The sequence below is a fragment of the Eufriesea mexicana genome, unplaced genomic scaffold (assembly GCF_001483705.2).
Source record: "Eufriesea mexicana isolate 0111107269 unplaced genomic scaffold, ASM148370v2 scaffold1801, whole genome shotgun sequence".
In the NCBI taxonomy this organism is placed as follows: Eukaryota; Metazoa; Arthropoda; class Insecta; order Hymenoptera; family Apidae; genus Eufriesea; species Eufriesea mexicana.
In genome coordinates this window covers 209,442-231,655 of record NW_016909918.1, presented here as the reverse complement: position 1 = coordinate 231,655, position 22,214 = coordinate 209,442, and the positions used below count along the sequence as shown (strand labels likewise).

The window sequence follows — 22,214 nt, the reverse complement described above, 5'->3', positions numbered from 1 at the left end:
CAACTGTAGTAAGATAAGAACATAGTAATAATGTTAATTGATAGTTGAATATATTAACTCAAATATTGGATGAATTTAAATATTTATTTTAAATACCTAAATTTAGATTTATATTAATTCGGATGTAATGGTACCATTCTTTTTGTTCTCAATAGAGGTACATTAAGCTTTTTTTCTACTAAATGTTTTGGTAGAAATAAGGAATTCCATGTAATACAGTTTCAAAAATTGGATTATTTATATTTTGGAACAGATATATTAATATTCTATGTTTTATTTATTTAACTAATTTTTTTAATTAATTTTGGAATTTCATTTTAAATTGATATATTGATAACACAGTAATTAATTACGCAGCATTAGCATTAATAAAACTTTATTTAGTATCGATATACATTTGATTTTAAGTATATATATTTATTTATAATCAATTATTTACAGGTGTCACATTTCGCGTAATTATTTAAAATAGAATTATTACAATAAACTATAAAGTAAATCAAACAACAATGAATCGGACGCGAGAAGAGACCGACATGGTTTATTCTGCGAAATTCGTGCACGACTTTACGAGTTCGATGGCAAGATGTCTCTTACGATTTGAGCTGACTGTACATCGTGCACATTTCGCGTGGATACTTTGTATACACGCATCGTATTCAACTTTTACCTTTGTTAGGTATGGCACTTGACGCATTCGTGCGTGTCGAGATGCAAGGCACTCGATCAGTCAGAGGTTAAAACCTCTAAACCTATTGTTCATAAATGCACATTTGTCAAAGTCAATGTTAGACAATGTTTACGACTCGGACAGTAAGAATTGTTATTTCTGGAAGTTTTCGGTGTAGCGTTTTTTCCATCTGAGTGCCAATATTCATTGAAACATGATTTGTTAGTAGCTCTTAATTGCTAAACTTTTTTTGTATATATTTTTCGTATATGATATTTCATGTCTTTCGATTTCATACGTTTCAGTAGCAAATTACCTTGTCATAAACCTTGTAATTCTCAAAAAATCACGCGACGAGAACCGGTCGTTTTACGTTTTCTGTAACTAAATCGAATCCTGTAAGGGCTTCAGAGCTGATCAAACATCACCATCTACCTCCAGATAACTGTCCTCCTGCCAGAAAGATAATGCGTTGATGACGTAATGCAAGGGAGGATACCAGTTATTAAAAATACAATACAGTGTGTCAAAATGAGAGTTAAAACAAACAATCACGAGAATTCAAACAAATCATTCACAGAGTTAAAATAGACCATCCAAAGACTTCAAACAGAGATTCCAAAGAGTTGATAAGATATTAGAAAACAAGCAAAAGAATATCCAAGACTCCATCGAATAAATCGTCATAGTGAAAGAACATTTTCCAACGCTTGTAAAATAAACACGTACCAAATTAAGTTGGCGTGTGAGATGCGTGTAACGGCAGACGATCAAGCCGACCATACAACGCATGCGACATTTACGATTTGAGATTTGATTTCATCTTCAACGTGTGTTCATGCGTGTAAAAGATTTCTCTAAATCGGATGCATATTCAATTCACATCGATAATCTCCGAGGCGATGTCTTGAAAATTTGTATTCTACTTTAGATAGTACGGTGAAATTATGACCTTCGGCCATTTTGCTTAATAGTCGTTCGGATCCATAGATCGTGCAATAGACTCGAAGGGTTTTGAAAACCTAACCTTCGATGGCCTAACTTCTTTATCACAGGCCAGCTTCGTTTACTTTTGCATTCAATTTTTCGATGATTGATGTTATACTAGACGATTATCTATGAATTACATAGTATTAGCTTGTCGAATAAATGCAGATACCGATAGTCACGTTTTCCTCCGATTTTTCGACTATCTTGCGATTCTTCAAACACGGGTCGAAGTTTTTCGACGTATCCTTTTCTCAGTAGCAACGGCTGCTTTAAACAAATAATTAGACCACTTAGAAGTCATTATCCCAACCGGATATGTCGTCAGGTGGTGGTGGATCTGAATCTGGTGGATATTCGTCGAAATTCGTTGTATCGATGGCACTTTGAACTCGTGGCATAATTGGAGGTTCAAGTGTTCTTGCTCTTAGTCCTTCCCAGTTAAAACCATCGAACCATCTAAGTACGAAAATACAATTATTCAGAAATAATTCTTCTTTCTTTATATTGCATTAATTTAATTAATTCGATAGTTATTTTGTACACTCACTTGTGTTTTTGTATTTCGCTAATTCCACCCTTCTGATAACCAAGACGTTCTGCAGGATTGTCCCTTTAAAAGAACGAATAGGTAAATTTAGTTAAATATTAAAATATGCAACCTGTTAATTAGATTATTTGGTTACAATTTATATAAAAATTTCCGTACGTTAATATGTTTATTTTTATCATCTTTTTTGTATCTTTTTATATATTTAAATCGATTAAAGTTATCAAAATTGAGTTAGTTTTAAAATTAAAATTAGTGAAATTAGTCTTCATTAAACTAGAGTTTTGTTATTACCTGCAAAGCTTTTTGATCAAAGCAGTCGCATTTCGTGTGATTGATCTAGGAAATTCAATAGCGTCAATTCCTTTTAGAATAATATTATAAGTTTTCATTGGATCACCACCAGTGAATGGTGGTGTTCCTGTGAGAAGTTCGAACATCAGAACACCAAGAGACCAATAATCAGCACTGATGTCGTGTCCCTTATTTAAGATAACTTCCGGTGCAACGTATTCAGGTGTACCACAGAAGGTCCATGTTTTTCTTCCATGCTCAAGACGTTTAGCAAAACCAAAATCAACGAGTTTTACGTATCTGAAAAATATTATTAACGTTTAAGATTGTTTTTGGTGTTACTCATGTAGTTATATGTTGTTGTATAATAAAAATCCTAGAGTTATAAATCTACATTATACAATCCCTTTTTCATAATTTTGTGGGAAAATATATAACATATATAATGTAATATAATAAAGAAAATATAAAAGATTGTATTTGTGAATATATAGCTTCTAATTATATCTTTGCAAATTTGGGGAATAATGCAAGAATAATGATATAGTGTTATAATGATCTGCATAAAAAAAAACTTAAAAGTATACAATGTATTTTATAATACTAAAAAATTATTAACATATTGTTTCAGAATTATACAAAATTGTGATTAAAGAATTATCACATTATGTACATTAAATTTATGCTAGAAACTACCTTACCCTTGGCTGTCAAGTAAGAGATTTTCTGGTTTAAGATCTCTATAGATAATGTTCCTAGAGTGAAGGTAATCGAACGCTTCTACAACACAGGCGGTGTAAAATCGCGTCGTGCCATCATCGAAATGACCTTTGTCCCTTAGGACAGTCCAAAGTTCGCCACCAAGACAGGCTTCCATTAGCATATAGAGATATTTCCTATCCTTGAACGTTTTGAATAGCTTCACAACGAAGTCGCAATCAGCTTCGCCCATAATTCTTTTCTCTGACATGATGTGCTGTTGCTGTCGTGTCTCAACAATTTGGGCTTTCTTCATTTGTTTTAGTGCGAAGGATCTCGTGCTGTCACCGGCTATTTGAACTAATTCGACTCTTCCGAAACCGCCCACACCTAGAGTGGCTAATGGTCGAAGATCTTGTAACCTCAGGTCTCTGAATTCCTCGTTCAACCTGCATTGAAACATTATTTTGATGATAAGTCTGTTCATTTTATATCTTATTCTACAGATAGAAATTAGCTCTTAATATATACAAATTCAATAACTTAATAATTAATATTAAACAAAAGGTTTTAACACCAGAAAGATCAGATATTATAGCTAAGGTAAATCATTAAGTTTCCTTTTTAAGTAAAGAAATTAGTGAAGTTTCCTTTTACTTAAGAACTAGATTGATTTACTGTTATTGCTTTTGAGATAAGTTCTTTAGAATTATATATATATATAATTTAACCCAATGTTTCAATTATAAGTTTTGGATTATTACATATATATACCAAATATGGTAATGTATTTTATCTCTCAAGTATATAAGAAGCTTAAAGACAAGAATGTGGTCAATTTTATTTCTACATAAACTGAGATGACCAGTTATTCTTATAATACATATAGTTTCTCTAGGTAATGTCCTACTATATATACCAATTTACAATGTATTAGAACAAAAAGAAATAAAAGATAGTAACAGGAAAGAATAATATTAATTGCCTGGCTTCTAAAACCATGTAATATTAAAAATTCATTCAATGCATAGCATTTAGAGTGTTCTTATGAATAAAAATGACTACATTATGCTCTTAAATTGCATTATTGCCACACTGATAGGATTTATACGATTAGTTAGTCTCTTGTTTTCTCATTATCCTCTGTGTATATGTAAGCCTCCATTGTGAGGGATACGGCATTAATGCAAATTACTGAGACGCTTTACAAAAAAGAAAGAAACGAAACGTTAACTTAATTGTCGAATCATTAGCACGGTTATACTGCAACGCGAAACTTACTCTGAGATCGTACGCGCTATTCTCCCATCCTAGTGGTAAGCGTGAAACATAACACACACACATAGACATAGTGATGGATTTAAATAGGCGATTTGCGATTATGAGCTTGTATAATTAGAGCTGTCGAGAGTTAACACGTTTACACGTAATAACACCGTGTTCTTCGATAGATTTATGAGCCGTGAATTTGTGGGCAAATTCAACGGGCAAAGGCTCACCTTCTACGTTCCACCAGCTCGTCTTTGTACCGCGTACGAATTTCGTCCAGGGACGAGATTAGTTGATTGAACGTTTCACGGTCTATCACCAGACAACTCACTCCTTCCGGATCGTCAGCGATTATGTTCGCCGTCCTTAGGTCATCCCTGTGAAAACGTTTCGAGCACTTTAATATCTCATATGATACACTTGCCTAAGGTTTTAATCATAGCAACGAGGGAAAAAGCAGGTAATTCAAGCCGAAGTGCCGTGCAAACTTTCAGATCTATTGAAGAACCTTGAGACCAAGTCTAAAAATAAAATTCTAATATCTCGTTACATAAACACAGCGTTAACTTTTATTGCTTATAAACTTCATTGAACTGATTATTCTGATACCTTCTCGTGAAATACAAAATGGCGGAGTCGCATTTACTATTTGGCATATAAGATACAAATTGGTGCCCCATGATGCCTTAAATATGGGCTCATATTGTAAAATCGTTTCATATACCACATAAAAATGGGATTAATTATAGATGGAAAATAAAATACTTATTTTCAGATATTAAATTCATAATATTTCATAATGTTATTAACATTGGAATTACTATACTAGTTAACATGATTGGTTTGGAATAATTTGGTTCTGGTATCATTGAAAATATTTAAATAGGCTTCCATTCAAATAGTAATTATATATATATATCCAATTATTTTCCTTGCATGAATTAAATCACTATTATTCAAATTTCATTATATACTACAAATCTGTAGTTTTAGTGTTAAAATAAATCACTATCTGAATACCAAATTTTATTTTCATAGAATATAAAAAGGAAAAAAGTGTGTAAATTTGATTAACTGAAATAAACTTGTTCTTTTCAGATGTTCTTATCAATGATGCTGCTTCTAGGTTTCCCAAAGGTATAAATGTGGCTTTGCTATATGGTGTTAAACGGTATTTAGATCTACATCTTGGTCAATGCTGAAGAGTATCAAAATTCGACATAAATTGAACGAGAGCTTGAAATTGGCTTAAGAAAAATCTGCAAAGGAGTGGTCACTGATTACGAACAAAATAGTTACCCCTGAAGCGCTTTTTCACCGAAGAAATCGCCCTTGCTCAGCGTTCTGATGTACTTCTCTTCTGGTGTATCGGGCTGCTTTATCGTCACGCGAACTTGCCCTCTGCTTATTATGAAAAATGTGTCTCCTCTCGCACCTTGTCTGATTATGTAATCCCCATTGTTGTAGAATGTCTGCAAAAGCATTATTCACGGATTAGGAACTCTCTCAGCGTCATTGATATTAACCCTTTCGCTACTATGAGTGACTATAGTCCCCATAACTGGTAACACCAGCTATTAGACGCCATCTACGCACGACGGGTGACTATAGTCATCGGTCACAAAAATTGAGTAAAGGATTAAGACAAGTACGTGACAAAGCGTTCCGCTTTTAGCTCTCTTCGCAAAGAATTGTAAGCTTTATTGCGATGGTCAAGTTTTGCTTTATTTTTTCTTTTCCTTCGAAAGACACGGCCCCGAATACTAAAGACTGCAATGCTCCCATTTTCATTCTATGAGAGAGACTTCGCGGCGATGTCCACCGTAGCGAAATGGTTAACACGTTAAGTGCCACGCTGGTCCCCAGGGACCGGCTCTAGACTTTCCATTCGGGCCTGGACGGTCCTTAGGGACCGGCCCAGACTAGAACCAAAAGGTGCTAGCTCTTGGTATTAAATTCTTCGTCATCTTTGGACCTAACTTTTGGGAATTCCGCCTGGCCCACTTGACGGTCGAGTCTGGGCCTGAACGGAACGGCAAGCAAAACGAGCTGGGCACTTAACGTCTTAATGACAGTGAAAAGATTAACCAGTTAGCTGTGATTGACGAGTATACTCGTCATGGAGAAGTGGCAAAATTTTGTGTCATAACGAGTATACTCGTCATGCGCAAAAAGTAGTGACCATTGGCTATTTAAATTGTAATTTTTGCGAAAATTAAAACATATTCGCAAATTTCAAGATGTTTAGAATATTTTGAGGCCAGGCCGGAATAAAACAAACAAATAAAAAATATGAATAATTCGAGATGAACTCATGCGTCCCCGTATGCACCAGCTGAAACAGCTTATCAGTTCACATAACGAATTTATTTATGCGCGATGATAACGTTTTTTAGATGTTAGCGTAAAAGGGATAAAAGTAAAAGTCGGAAAGCTGATTTATGATAGGGTTCCTTCAGGGATGATCCGCCACGGGACAAATGCGTGACACTGACCAGGCGCTGAGCCCACTGATGGCTGCTGGCCCGAAGTTACCTAGCTATTTTTTGACGGTCACTAAAATTCATAGATATCCATAAAAACTAACCAATAAGAGAATAGATGTTAACCAAATAAGTAAATATTAGTAATAAAATTGTAAATTTTATAAAATAAACTCATATTTTTGATCCAATATTTTAACAGTGTCACTTACTCTGTGGTCGACGAGTATACTCGTCATTGCTCAATTTTCGCGATACATATAGGTGCGCGCTCTCAAAAGAGGGCGCCACAGCTAACTGGTAAAGAAAAGATCAACGATAGTCATAGTTACCTCTTCCAACACGTCTGAAATTTTGATTAGTGTCTCCTCGGGTAGATTCTTGAAGATAGGAACGCTGAAACAAAAATATTTATAATTAAACATCAATTTTCTATTGATTTTTTATTATTTTCTTTTTTCCACGAAATATGTAAGAAATGTTAGATAAATTTTCATCAGAGATTTATTAATTTTCTGCAGATCATTAATTTAGGGATTTAGGGAGAAAATAAGAGAGAAACGAGAGATTGGCTGAGAAGTTGGTTTCTCAGCAATCGTTTATTATTTTTGTTAATTACTATCTGTTAGTTATTATTCTTTATTAGGTTTGCAATAACGATTTGTAGATTCTCTTTTCAATTTCATTGAGTTTAGAATCTTTTTTCCACATGATTTGTCATAGGGAGCAACATGGATTTATGTTAAGTAATTTAAGTAGTATGCAATTGTAATTCAAATTACTCGAAATTAAAAGATTTTATGTGCTTCCTTTCGAAACTCAGAAATTTAGTGCAGTTGATTATTGAGGAATATTTATAAAAGAGACGGGGAACCAAAATTTTCTTAATGAGGCAATTCTTGAAAGTTATGAAGGATCTTGGCAGGTTTTGAATAAAAATAAAAAATTTAAAGTAAATGGATAAATGAAAAATAAGTAAATGAAAAACCTGTAAGACTGAAAATTTTCCAGATGGATCTCTGGAAAATTTCGGAAACTATGAACGTGTGTACAAAATTATCTCGTTATATAATGTTTACCTGGAGATTAATCTCTTACGCACGTGGTCGTTAATTGATTCGCATTTTAGATAACGAGCTTCGCATACCTCTATGTTAATCAGGTGAATTTACACAGGAGCGAAGACACGTTTACATAGATGACAATAAAATTATTCAAAAATCTGGTTCTTACGACTAAACATTTATTCGGTACGTTACGAGCGAGTAGATATAATTAGCAACTTGGAATTTAGTTGAGAATCTTAAAATTGGTGTTCAGTGACGAATCGTGTATTTCGTGAATCACGGTTTGATTTAATTTTGGTCGTTTTGGTAAATGTTAACAGTGGTATTTTTTAAGTGATTTTCGTTAAGGATTAAAAATTTTAAATCAAGTTAATTCTACCATTAATTCGTAATTAGTTCCATATTCGTGGATATCAATAAGAATTTTGCTCAAAATTCCACTATTTTAACTAAAGAGCTTATAAGGTAACAAAATTCTTAGTTTTTTAATTTTTGGATTTTATGGAACACAATAATTCGAAATTTTTGGTGTAGTATGCATGTATTGAGTTAGTATCGCGTAGGGGTGGAAGCCATTGGCAGGAGTTAGTGTATATTGGAGGCAAGTAAGACTGTTTGAAAATTAATCAAGGGATAATTAAAAGGTGTATAAATTACAGCAATTGTTTACAATACAAGAAATTCATTCATTCATTATGCATTCATTTTTCTTACCCATACGATCGATATATAACAATTGCAGAATTTTTCTTCCCATTCTACAAAAGAAAATTTAACCCTGACTGATATAGAATAGTAAATAAAATTATCATAGAGTATATTTATCTAGATGGAGTTATCAGATTGATTCCAAATTAGGTCCTATTTAGACAATTTTTCTTAAGTTACATTCCATTCATCCCATCTCTTTATTCTTGGTTAGAAAATTTATTATCCACTCGAATACAAAGTTAAATAAAGTAATCATACAATATCTTCATCTAGATGGCGATACTAGTCGCAAAAATTATGTCCTATCTAAAAAATTTTGCCTAACTTACATCTCATTCCTGTCCATCTCTCGATTCTTGGTTAGAAAATTTATTATCGACTCGAATACAATGTTAAATAAAATAATTATAGAATATTTCCATCCAGATGGCGATACCAGTCATTAGAAAAATAGATCTTATCTAGAAAGCTTTATCCAACTTATACTTCGTTCCTGTCCATCCTTCTATTCCCATTAAAAAATTTAATAACCGTTCAAATAGTATGGTAAACAAAACGAGCATAGAATATATTAATCTAGATGGCGCTACCAGTCACAAAATTGTGTCCTATCTATCAAATTTTGCCTAACTTGCATCTCATTGCTATCCATTTTTCGTTTCCTCGTTAGAAAATTTATTATCCATTCAAATAGAACGATAAATAAAATAATCATAGAATTCTTCCATCCAGATGGCGTTGCCAGTCGCAGCCAAACTATGTCCTACCTAAAAACATCCTAACATTCCAAAACTTAAAGCTTCACAAGCAGCCCAAAAATATCAACAATTCCATAATCATTGCAATAAAAAAGGGAATAATAAATATTACGAACATTCCATTTCCATTCTCACTTGAAAAACGCAACATTGAACGTTCATTCACCCACCAGCTATTGATACATTCTTTCTCTTTCAGAGGCTAATGCCACGTAAACCATGGCAATCGTAGTACGGTTTATCGGACGGAAATTGTTTTACCTCTTTAAGAAATCCGTGTACTCGGCCTGCCGCGAAAGGCCGGTTCTCATCATAATGGTTTGGAAGCATTGTCGGTCGATGGCCCATAGCTGGCAATCGGTGGCCGCTGTTATCGTCGCTGTTCTCTTGCAGTTGTAGAGGATCGCCAACTCGCCCAGTACCTTTCCTGGTGCCAGAGTGCTCAAATATTTGCCATCGCGCGACACCTCGACTTTGCCCTCTGCAAACGTGATACAATACTTAGCGTTTGTTCGTAAGCCTATTAAACATCGCGGAATTTTGCTCGAGGATCGTTCGTTCATAACGGTTGGATAGACGTAATCTAGGCTCGATTGTAGAAATAGCTGCGCGATGTTGCAAGTTACCGATTCATTTGCATACTTGATTATTCATCATTAAAAGTGGTTGAACTCGGTTTACATGTGAATGATGATTGGGAAGAATGCGATGTTGGCGTGTGACGTAGATGAGAAAAGAGAAAATGGAATGGTCTGAGAGTGGAGATAAGTAGAGGAGATTTTTACCGTAGTAATTTCCTTTCTGCAATATTCTTTACGTGATTCGTGTTTAATTTTGTGTTTGTCGCGAGTTAAATGGTTGAAATTAGGTGAAATAGTTTGAATATTAAAATTGGATCATATGAAAGAATTTAAATATGCAAAATTAAATTAAATTAAATTAAATAGTAGAATTAGATAGATTGGTGTTTATGTAAAAATTTGTATTCCTCTCTTGGAAATATTTTTACAATATTTAGCTCTATGTTAGCAAAGAGTTAAAGAATTGAAATTAGATAAAATAGTTTAAATATTAAAATTGGATCATATGAAAGAATTTAAACATACAAAATTAAATTAAATTAAATTAAATTAAATAGTAGAATTAGATAGATTGGTGTTTATGTAAAAATTTTGTATTCCTCTCTTGGAAATATTTTTACAATATTTAGCTTTATATCAGCAACGAGTTAAACAGTTGAAATTATAATAGACGAAATAGTTTGAATATTAAAATTGGATTATATGAAAGAATTTAGATATACAAAATTAAATTAAATTAAATAGTAGAATTAGATAGATGGGTGTTTATGTAAAAATTTGTATTCTTCTCTTGGAAATATTTTTACAATATTTAGCTTTATATTATGAACGAGTTAAATAGTGAGGTTAAGATTAGATTGAATGAAAGAAATTTATTTATAAAGCTTCCCCACTTGCTATGTATATTTTTAGATGAAAGTAAAAGCCAATGACATAATGCAGATTAGGTATCAATGCCTCCATAATGGCGTCAGTGGGGTACACACGATTGATATTCATACTTGATGATGAATTTATTTCTTCTCTAATTGCTGGGGATATAATTTTGTGATTCCTTTTATGAACATTGGGTGAAGATTGTATTAAATTTTAGCAATTTTTGTTCAATATTAGCGTTATTAGAAGTTCATATATAATAATTACCTAGAACACCAAAAACAGGGTTTATTTTGTCTTCAGCTTACAGAAATAACGTGTATGTATTACTTTCTCTACAGGCATTTCAATTGTTTATAATAATTCATTATCCCTTATGAGGAAGTTTATGTACAAAACTTGTGCAGATTTTCTGTTAAGAACTTTGATAGAATTATTCCATACTGAGAATGATATAAATATTATTTCACGATATTAATTCCTATTACTTACAATTAAAATAATTAAAATAATTCAGTGCATTATTTAACTTTCCCATTAAATAGAAGCTTCACGCTGTATCATATACTTAAAATGATACAATGAGAGTAAATAGGTATATAGTATATAGGTATATATATTTTAGAGAAAGTAAATAATAATTTCGTATAATATTGTGTTTATTTATTAATATATACGATATTATTAATCAAGCTATATAAAAATGTATTGTTCTTTAAGAGTATTTTACACAACGAGGAAAAATTGAAATTTGTATGTCACAAAAGTGTTCGTACACTAAGTTACGAAGTACTCTGAATATTCACCAAGTACACGTGCACTTAACTTTGGCTTAGATAGATAGACATCAAAAACCAAAGAAAAATATCACGTGTCTATATCAAATAACAAAGAAGCAGCCCCTTACGTGTCCAAAAGAAAAATTTCGTCTAATGACACAGGCCATCTTTTCCGCCATGTTTTACACCTCGCGCATTCTGCGTGCGCAAACGATCGACCGGATTATGCGCATTAAACCTGGGGACTTTTTGCCACCGGTTAATACCACTAGCTGGAACGGTCGTTGCCGCGAAATCGATTATTTCATAATTCAGGTAACACCGGTGCCGTTTGTTACGCACGATGGAATCTGGCCGATTGGGCACGGTTCACGGAGACGTGTTCCCTTTGATCGTAAGATCCAGTCGAGGATCGAGAATCGACTCGCGAGAGGCCGAGGGACCACTGACATTTCGACTGCGACCAATTAGGTCAACAAGGTTGTTCGTCGCGAATAGTTTAATTGCGACGTGACATTTATCGGGTACTGTCTTCGTGGAAAGGTTATGTCGAGAGAGACAGTATCTTTCCATTTTTTCGATACAACAAAATGGTGATCTTGATACGACAAAATGGTGATCTATTCGAACTTCGTTCAGGATTTTTGTAAAAGAATAAGAAAAAGTAGTATTCTTTTAACACATGGGGATAAAAGTTAGCAACAATGGTGGAATGACAACGTAATATGGTACTGTCAGAGGGATTCAAAGTAGTTTTAGAAACGCATAACAGATGGCGCTGCGACCTCCGAGTTGCGTGATATTATAGAGAGATGTTACTATGTACATTCATGAAGGATCATATATGGATGTTGAGGGTGAAGAAAATTTTGTCAAAAATTTTTGAAGGAGGAAGGAGAAGATAGAGTATTAACCCTTTGCGCTCTAGAGGCCGGCCTTCAGTCATCATTTGATCAAATTTCGAAGCTCGATATTCATAAGCATGTCAAATATCAGATAACGAAACGGTGTGCGAGGTACCGAAATCAAATAATTCTACGTGTTAATTATCATCTAATTTCTTATTCACTGCTCAGAAAAATATCGTCAGCTTTGTAACAGAAAATTTTTGAACTCCTATCCTTCTTTGGTCAAAAAATCGTCGAGTGTAAAGGGTGAATTAATTCACTATAATCGAATTTTTTCGCGTGCTTGAGAATAAAGATTAACACGTTGACTGCCATGGTGGTCACCAGTATCTGGCCACACTAACTTTTTAAATTTATATTTATTTTATTCCAACTAATTTTTGAAAATTTGAGCAACGTAAATAAATAGAGAACTTTGAACAGAAGACACTGATAATTTGCACCATTTTTTCTTTGCCATATTGTTTGATAATTCATCATTATATCGCAAAAATAATGAAAATTTTATCGCGTTAATATTCTTCAGTTGCGATTTTTAAAATGGTTTTTATTAATTACTCTTAATCTAATCGAAGAAGTGGTAAAATAACTAAATAATAGAGTGCTGTGAGAAAGATTTAAAATACTTTTCAAAATGAATAACAGATGGCGTTGCAACTTTCAAGTCACATGGTATCATAGAGGGCTAACTAAAGGAAGTTTAATGACAGAATTTGAACTTTGTTAAATTATTCTGAGACTACATACATAAAAATAACGACTGTTTAGTAAAGATTAAATTTGTTGGAGATTTTTGAACGATAAAGAACAACATGAGGTATTAATCAACACATAATAATCGGTTCTTCTTGATATTCTCTGTACAAGAATAGAAATTAGTATTCATTGCAATTTACCATTTTAATTGAAGAACAAGGCACTAATAACTATTGCAAATGAATTATTGAGTATTATTAAGCAACAAGACAATGGTGTGAAATGATATAACATAGCACTGTAACGAAAGATATAAGATACTTTTTAAAACGTTCAACAGATGGCGCTACAGTTCCAAGTCACATGACGTTCTAGTGGTTTAACAGATGATAGCCTAATGGTGGGATGAGAAATTCATTCAGTTGTTCTGGAATTGCGTGGATAGAGAAGTTAGAGAACACTGTTCAATTAGAGAACAATAAAAAGATGAAAATCTGTAGCCTAGGTCAATTATTACATTTTGTATGAGACTAGGTTCTTTAATACTTATAATTGGACATAAATATACCTGTCTACGAAATAGAAAAGCAATTTTAAAGAAATTTAAGATCCTAGACCAATTTTCTTTCTCTTATTTGTTGAAGATTGAGGATCCCAGTTAATAAGTATATAAACATAAGTATCAATCAGTAAGTACATGAAAACTTGCCTATTTAATTTAACAGTACTACAGGTTAAGATGCCTCTTTTTGAACCCTGAGTATTTTTTGATACAGAATCATTGAAATTGAACAATGCAGCTATTGCAATGCACTGTTGCATTGAAAACCGTCTTAAAATCAGAGGTTCCATCTTTGAAAATTAACAATATCTCCAATGAATAATATCAACAATGAAAAATTAATACAAATTTTAAAATAAATGATTTTTGATAAGAGTGTAGGAAATGTTGGGATAGTTGACGAATCCATTTTTCCATTTTTCTAGTTAGAATTTTTCATTTTTATTAGAATTTTTTTAATAAAACTTCGAGGAGAAATGACAGAGTGCACTGTTGTATTGAAAACAGCCTTAAAATCAGAGGTTCTATCTTTGCATATTAACAATATCCTCAATAAATAATGTCACCAATGTAAAATTAATACAAATTTCTAGGTAGATGATTTTTGATAAGAGTGTAGGAAATGTTGGGATAGTTGACGAATCCATTTTTCCATTTTTCTAGTTCGAATTTTTCATTTTTATTCGAATTTTTTTAATAAAACTTCGAGGAGAAATGACAAAGTGTGTCGAAAGAGTCTGGCTGAAAGATGGGACATGGACACCCTGTATAGGAATATTTAATTCTCGTTTCGAGATACTTGAAATACCTGATATTTCAACCTGAGGTAACATGACAGTTGTAATACCGACTCCGTCTCAAAAATATTGCAATCTTGCAGATGCACGCTGTTGAAATCTTCACGGTGGATAATCAAAAAGACATTAGACGACCCGTCGAGATTATGCTACGTAATGCACACAAATCACAATTTATTATACAAACACGTTACATAGTTTAGAGATCGAAAATATCAGTCAGGTAATCGCACTGATCCAATCGAATTTTCGATATCAATGTCGGATCTCGAAGAATCTGATCTCGCTGGAAGAAATAAAATCGGTCAAAAGTAACATGATCAAAAAAAGTATCACTCTCTGGAATTATTTAAATTACTATTCATTCGATTAGGATTATCATTTGAAAAATAAAATCGATTAAAAGGGAAATAAATATTATTTTGCAATTATCAAAATTAATTTTAACGAATATTTAGAAAATTCGATTTCATATCTCAAAAATAAAATTAGACAAAAGCGAAATAAATCTTCCAATCTGTTATCAAAGAAATAATATTTTCCCAATTTAGGATTATTTAAATTATTTTTATCTGTAATTTTATTCCAATATTGATGATATCTTTTAAACCAGTAAATAAAGAATCATGCAATAATTAACACGTAGAATTATTTAATTTTTATACTTCGCACACTGTTACTTTATTTTCAATTTAACATATTAATTAATATCGATCTTAAAAATTTTATTAAATGATGATGGAAGATCGTCTTTTGAGTGTAAAAGGTTAAAGAAATAATATTTTCCCACTTTAGGATTATTTAAATTATTTTTTCTTTGATTTAATTTTAAACTAAATTTTTAATTAAATTTCCATCAAATTTAACACGACAAAAGAGAGTCACGGAAGAACAAAATCATTTCGTCCAAAGATCCAAAGATCCATAGATGCCAAATTCCATTCACAGCTTCGAGGATCTTCAGACACGAGATCAAGGAAACACGTTGGTCAAGATCCAAGTTCCCATTACGACTCTCATACTCTTTCTCTCATTCCCATCATCACACGTAGTCCTGCACTGTCACTGAGATACAGGTACCCTTTCGATTCCCAGAGACCATTTTAATTCACGCTTCTTATGCCAATCGCATAAATCACAGCTGACAGATGTATCTGAATTGAGCAACCTGCAATAAACTATTCCACACTTGAAATCATTTTACCGATTGCTAAATTCCTCTTGACAGTTCCTGAAAGACATTCACCACGGTTCTTGACCAATGTCTTTACCACGTTACATTGCCCTGCAAAACCCACAGCTCATCTATCCTGATCAGACGTTGCAAGAACTCCAGGCAAAAAGACCCGCAGGAATTCCACTCCACGTAACCGTATCAACGGAACCAAGCTTCCTCAAGCTACTCCAAGCTTCTCCAAGCTCCTCCAACCTTCCTCTTACAAGGAGAGTGCAAGCAAATCCTTCGGGTCATCGATTTAGTTGAAACTTTGCAGGTTTATAGATCTCGTCATGCAGTTCGAGAAAATAAATATTTTTATTAAGAAATTTTATTTACAATGTTTTCATAGGCGAAAAATGAATGCAAAATAAAAAATAGATTGAAAAGAAAATAAAACAATCGATAGGACTCGAACCTCGGACCTCCAGCATAAGGAATTTTTGGATGTCATCGTTAAGCTACAATGCAACTTGAAAATTATTGGAAATAAATGTGTAGTGCTCATATATGCGTTCAGCGAAAACAATTGATAGGGCTGAGGGACTCATAAATATGTCCCACGTAAACGCGTTGCTATGGAAAAATATATATACGACCCTAGACTGCACGTCCTGAGTTAACCCTTTGCACTCGAGAGGTGATCTTCAGTCACCATTTCATAAAATTTGGAAGATCGATATTAATTAATAAGTTTAATGTAATGTAACAGTATGCGAAGTATCGAATAATTTTATAATTCTATTATCTTTGAATTTCTACTCTTCTCTAGCCAAAAAATCGTCGAGTGCAAAGAGTTAATAGAGTTCTAAGTACCAACACCATTTCGCCAAAAATATTCCAAGAACTCGCCAAAAAGAACCAGTCAAACTGCAAAGCTAACACAATCGAGACAACTTAATTTCAAAAACTACCAGAGCAACCACACGAGGCGACTTCCGGCCTCCCATCGATAGCCACCAGGCTTCTTCGCTAGACATTGCTCCAACTGGAGCACGAAAGAAAAGACGGCTTGCATAATCGAGCTCCCATGCGTTGTTTACCGTCGGTAACAGTGACATAAACAGCCTAATCGCGAGGAGCAAGAACGTGGGCGAAATCGAGTACAATGCACGCGTTAACGGTAGGCGAACAGAAAACTGCACAGGTACCGGATGCCTTCATGAATAGGCCCATTGTGCGGCAAGGGATTGGGTCTGAGATAACTGCGCATGCTCGTTGCATCCGGTCCACACGCACGTCGGCGCGCTGAAAAATGTTGATTACCATTACCGTAGAGGGTAATCTTTGCACCGACGTGCGACGCAATTTTCTCGAATCCGGACAGCCGCCAAATTGCCGATAATTTGACCCCCTAACTCGCCCTGGTACGGATCCCGACCCGTTCCCAGCAGACCAGGTCTTCGTGACAGGAACGAAATGCGAGAATTCGGGACACGACCATCAGGGTCGACGACGAGGACTAACAAGGAGAGTGTCTTTCAGGTCATCGATTTAGTTGAAATTTTACAGGTCTGTAAATTTCGTCATGCAGTTTAACCGTTTGAGTCCCAGAGGGTTTCGAAGAAACACTGTCGAGGAATACCTCGCACACTGTTACATTAAATTTGATATATTAATTAACCCTTTGCACTCGAGAGGTGACTTTCTGTCACCGTTTGTCTTAATGCCATAACTTAAATAACGAATGATGGTAATTATATTAAGAACATTGAAATAAAATTATTCTCGATTTTCTTTTTTTAATTTTAGCATGAAGAGTATCAGTGAGCTTATAAAAATCTAAGAAGAGCTTCGAATTGCATCTTCACAACGAAGAAATCTTCGAGTCCAAAGGGTTAATATCGATCTTCCAAATTTTATTAAATGGTGACTGAAACTCATCTCTCGAGTGCAAAGGGTTAAATTGGGGGTTAAAAGGACTTGTTTTGGATATTTAATTTTTGTAGTTTCTCGAAGTAAGGCTGATTTTTATTAGTTGAATTCCTTGGTTACTTGGTCTCTGTCGTGTCACTACAATTATTATATTTTATGTATAATACGTGTAGTTAGGAGTTTATACTAATAGTAAGAAGAGACTGGGATCTACCACTTGTCATCGTCAATCTGTACAGGTCCTAGCATTTGTAACACTGGTATTTTCATTGTTGGATAAAATTAAAAAATGATATCCTCGATATCAGTCCAGAATCACTATATATACTACAACCCTTTAATTTAGTAATTTTCTATTTTCTGTATCTGTGGTTGCAAGTTATTGATCTTTTAATTGACGATGCTAGTCTATTTTATACTTCATTTCCTACCTATTCTTGTGCTAATTTAATGGTCAATATTATATAGATATATTTATTGGGAAATCGATTTATGAATGTTGGAAATGGGATTTTAATTAGAAAATATATAACGTATATTAATGGTCATCAGGAGAAACTTCCGATAAGTAAAGAAGAAATGAAGAAATAGATTTTGAAATTAAATATATTATAACTATATTAATGTATAATATATGTAGTTACTCGTTATAGGTAGATAGTTCTAATGTTTAAAGGGTTTAAAATTCTGAAGGATCCTTTGGAAGAAGGTCTTGTTCTTTAAAATCGTATTTTGTGATATTCAGAATTCAAATTTCCTTTTTTTCTTGTAAAATCCAGATATTGGTAAAAAATTTATACTATCGGTATCGTGTAACTTCCATTTTTTAAATAAAATAAAATAATAATAGAATAGAGAATGGACTATCATATAATTGGAGCATTATTGCCAATTTTTAACACGTAGATATTTCTTTTTATTAAAATTAAAAATAAAAAAATTATAAATTAATCAATTATAATTCGATTTCAGTCGAATATACTATAGAGTGAAAAACCCGAACTGTGTACAAAATCTATTACAATTCTACGTATATCTTTCAAATCAATTATACTGCATTATTTATAACAACTAAAAGTTAGTAAAATTACAAATTAAATTGATCTAAATCAAAGTTTTAGCATGAAATAAAATTTGTATAATAATATTAAAATTTCAAAATGCAGTCGACTATAATCCTATTATCTTTTCAAGATTATAATCTATTTTCTAATTGCAAATGATCAATCTTAGATCAATTACAAAATCATTAACCTTCTGCAATTTTTATCATGGGCCAGCAGACAGGAACAATTTTAAAGTAAACAAGTAACACAGTACAAGTGACTATTAGTACGGGATCTCGCTGTTTTCAAAAACAATTAGGCCCAATCCTCATTAAACAGTCGGTGAAAGTAGAGGCGAGAGTGGATAAGAGAAAATCAGCGAATTGATTAACGAAAGGCACAGAGTCTGCGTTAGAATTCTGAGAAACGTTACTTCTTCGTGACAATGATCTCTCTGTAAACGAATCGGCTTCATCTCGCTCGTTAGATCCGCGTTTCTTTTCTAGGAAAAGCGCGAGCCGGCGCAGAAATAACTTCAGGAAGGGAGGATAATTGTTAAATGAAAGCGATTAGCCAATCATGGCCAACTATACCCGCTATAAATATTCATCACGCGTTGTAATAATCGGTTGGCCCTTGGATGAAGCTTCAGGATGAAATATTACTAACGCGTCTGCACGAAGAGGACGAGAGATCTATGAACGTGAACTCTTCTGTAATAAACGACACTTGGCCTTTTTCACGTGCTGGAAAACGTTTACTTATTTCCTGCTTCACTTTCTATGTCCCCTGTTCGCGGCAACTTTTATTTTCTTTAATTGCGTATATTAAAATATGGTATAGTACAAAAATAGCAATTTCGTTGTATATCAGAGTTACTATTATTTTCTGCAACATAGAAATATTCGTAGAATAATTTAACCAATAATTTTAGAAGGCTTAAAGTTCATTTGGAATATTATTTTAAATCACGAAATAATTTAAAACATATATAGCAAACTGTCTTCTACTATATCAGAATATACAATAGTATTGGAATACTACGAAAATTCTATTCTATGGAAATTCTGCGAATGAAGTTTCCAGACCATTTAAACAATTTTGATTTTTAGAAAAAATATTCCTGTTTCACTTTCTATGTCATCTGTTTGCAGCAACTTTTATTTTCTTTAATTGCGTATATTAAAATATGGTATAGTACAAAAATAGCAATTTCGTTGTATAATTTATCCAACAATTTTAAGTCTTAAAATTTATTTAGAAAATTATTTAAAATCATAAAATAATTTAGAACACTGTAAGTATAATATCCTCTACTATATCGGAATATAGTATTGGAATATCATGAAAATTCTATTCTATGAAAATTCTATGAATAAAGCTTCCAGACCGTTTAAACAATTATTTTAATTTTCAGAAAAATGTTCCTACTATTTAAAATACTATGATATTGAATTCTATGATATGAATATTGAGTATTTTTCTTATTAGATATTCATGATATGACTTCAAATACTTTTAATAATTCTTCATAAACTAAAATTAAAAGCTCATTTTAATTCTTACATTTGCACAACTATCTTTCATTACTATAAAACTGTCCATCAGCTTAATTAGTCTCTCGACACGCGTCTCCCCTGACCCAAGGCTAAGTTCAATGTTCTAAATATCGAGATTTCTACGCCGAACTCAGCTGCGCCATCTAGGCACCTCGGCTTTCTCTGATCGTCCCGCGCATAAAAATGACGCGGACGCGTGAAAGCTTCGTTTTTGCGGGGTTCGACAAGCTCTTAGAGCATGTTCCTTAACACGTAACCCGTTCCGCCACTCGGTACATCGTATATCTGTCGCAGAGGCGTGCTCTTCACGATTAAACGAGGCCACACAGCCGCTTCTTTCCACCTCGGGATATCTTCGCGTTGTCTTGTCTTTCACGAAATGCTTGATTTACCGCTGTTTCAGCATAATTTAAAGCGCCGAACGCGATTCGCTTTAGCCACCGAGTCGTCACGTTCGAAAAGACGGGGAATAAACGAGCATGGAGAAAGATGGCGCTGGGTTGTCTTCGAGATTTAATTAACTCGACGATATCTGCTGTCAGAGAAACGAGGATACCATAATCATACGGTAGTTTGATTTGATAGAATTTATTTTATTTTTATTTCTTCGATGAAATTCGATATATACTGATGATTTTAATCGAGATTTTTTCGTGTCCTTTTAAATATTAATGGGGTATTCTTGTAATCCGGCTTAAAAAAATTCGATTTTTTTTTTTTACATTTTCTCAAAATATATGACTTCGAATATATCTGCGTGAAAGGATTTGCTGGAATTTGTAAAATTGACGAAGTTATAGATGTTTAAAGTGCGGTGTACAGACAGTGTACAATGGATAACAAAAACTTCAAACGCGTTTTTCTCGAAACTATTTTTCGAACTGGCTGATGGGATATCTCACGTTTCAGTTGATCAATTGACTTGAAATTTTGAGGAGATCTTCATCGGATATACTTTCATCGCATCAACCACGGATTTCAAAATCTGACGTTTTTTTCTATTTTTGTTTATCACCCAAAGGACGAAAAGTACAAGGAAAATCGATATTTAAATTTCAAAATGCTGTCATTTTTTTAATTTTCGAAATTTCGCGGTTTTAGTGGTTCATGCTATAGTCGTGTGTATACTAATTAAGAAGCTTTTTAGTTTTTTCGTTTCGGATAACTAGATGGTCTGAAATTATATCAGCCATTCGAGCCCGTTTTTTAAAAACACGATTCACCTAAGGCTATATAATTTCCACAATTTTAAATAATTTTGTTAAAAAAAAATTGGAAACATTCTCAGTGTAAAAATTACATACCAAAACGTATCATGGTTTCCGTAGAAAAAATTCCAAAATGTTGATTTTTATTAGCCGGATTACAAAAATACCCCCTTAAACAATTAATTTTGATTCTTTTTGATATATCGATTATACAACTTGTCATTTGTTTGCGTGCTGACAATGAACGTGTTAGCATGTTTTCTCCTTTATAAACGGTCTCGTGATTCTAATTAGACTAATTTAGAGGTCACTGGTTTGATAAGAGGGAGAAAATTGATCGAAATTTGGAATTTTAATTTCATGATTATGCGTGCATAACATTTGGTATTATAATGATCTTTTCTGTTAAATTACACGTATTAGAAAGTATTTGAAATTGGTTTCGTCGATCATACTTCGAATTTTAAGGGAAATTTTGGATTACGTGAAATGGATATTGGAAACTAAGTGTTAAAATCAATACTTTTTCCACATTTCAAGGGTAATTTTAGGTTAGGAGAATTAGATATCAATAATTAACTTAATTAATTACATCTTTTCTATTAAAAATTACGTTAATTAAA

General features: G+C 33.2%; 1 protein-coding gene across 3 annotated transcripts in view; it reads right to left on the bottom strand.

Annotated features, from left to right (window-relative positions):
- Nucleotides 1-442: 442 nt before the first annotated feature.
- for (cGMP-dependent protein kinase for) overlaps nt 443-22,214 on the bottom strand; it is a 167,255-nt gene continuing 145,483 nt past the window's right edge. For all 3 annotated transcript variants that reach the window (XM_017902298.1, XM_017902299.1, XM_017902300.1), the window contains 9 exons: nt 9,750-9,969; nt 7,285-7,348; nt 5,769-5,941; nt 4,700-4,846; nt 3,203-3,649; nt 2,502-2,801; nt 2,208-2,270; nt 1,400-2,116; nt 443-1,123 (listed from right to left, as the gene is read on the bottom strand). In XM_017902298.1, coding sequence (XP_017757787.1) covers nt 1,951-2,116; nt 2,208-2,270; nt 2,502-2,801; nt 3,203-3,649; nt 4,700-4,846; nt 5,769-5,941; nt 7,285-7,348; nt 9,750-9,969 — 1,580 coding nt within the window. In that variant the 3' untranslated portion in view covers nt 443-1,123; nt 1,400-1,950. The remainder of the gene's footprint in view (nt 1,124-1,399; nt 2,117-2,207; nt 2,271-2,501; nt 2,802-3,202; nt 3,650-4,699; nt 4,847-5,768; nt 5,942-7,284; nt 7,349-9,749; nt 9,970-22,214) is intronic.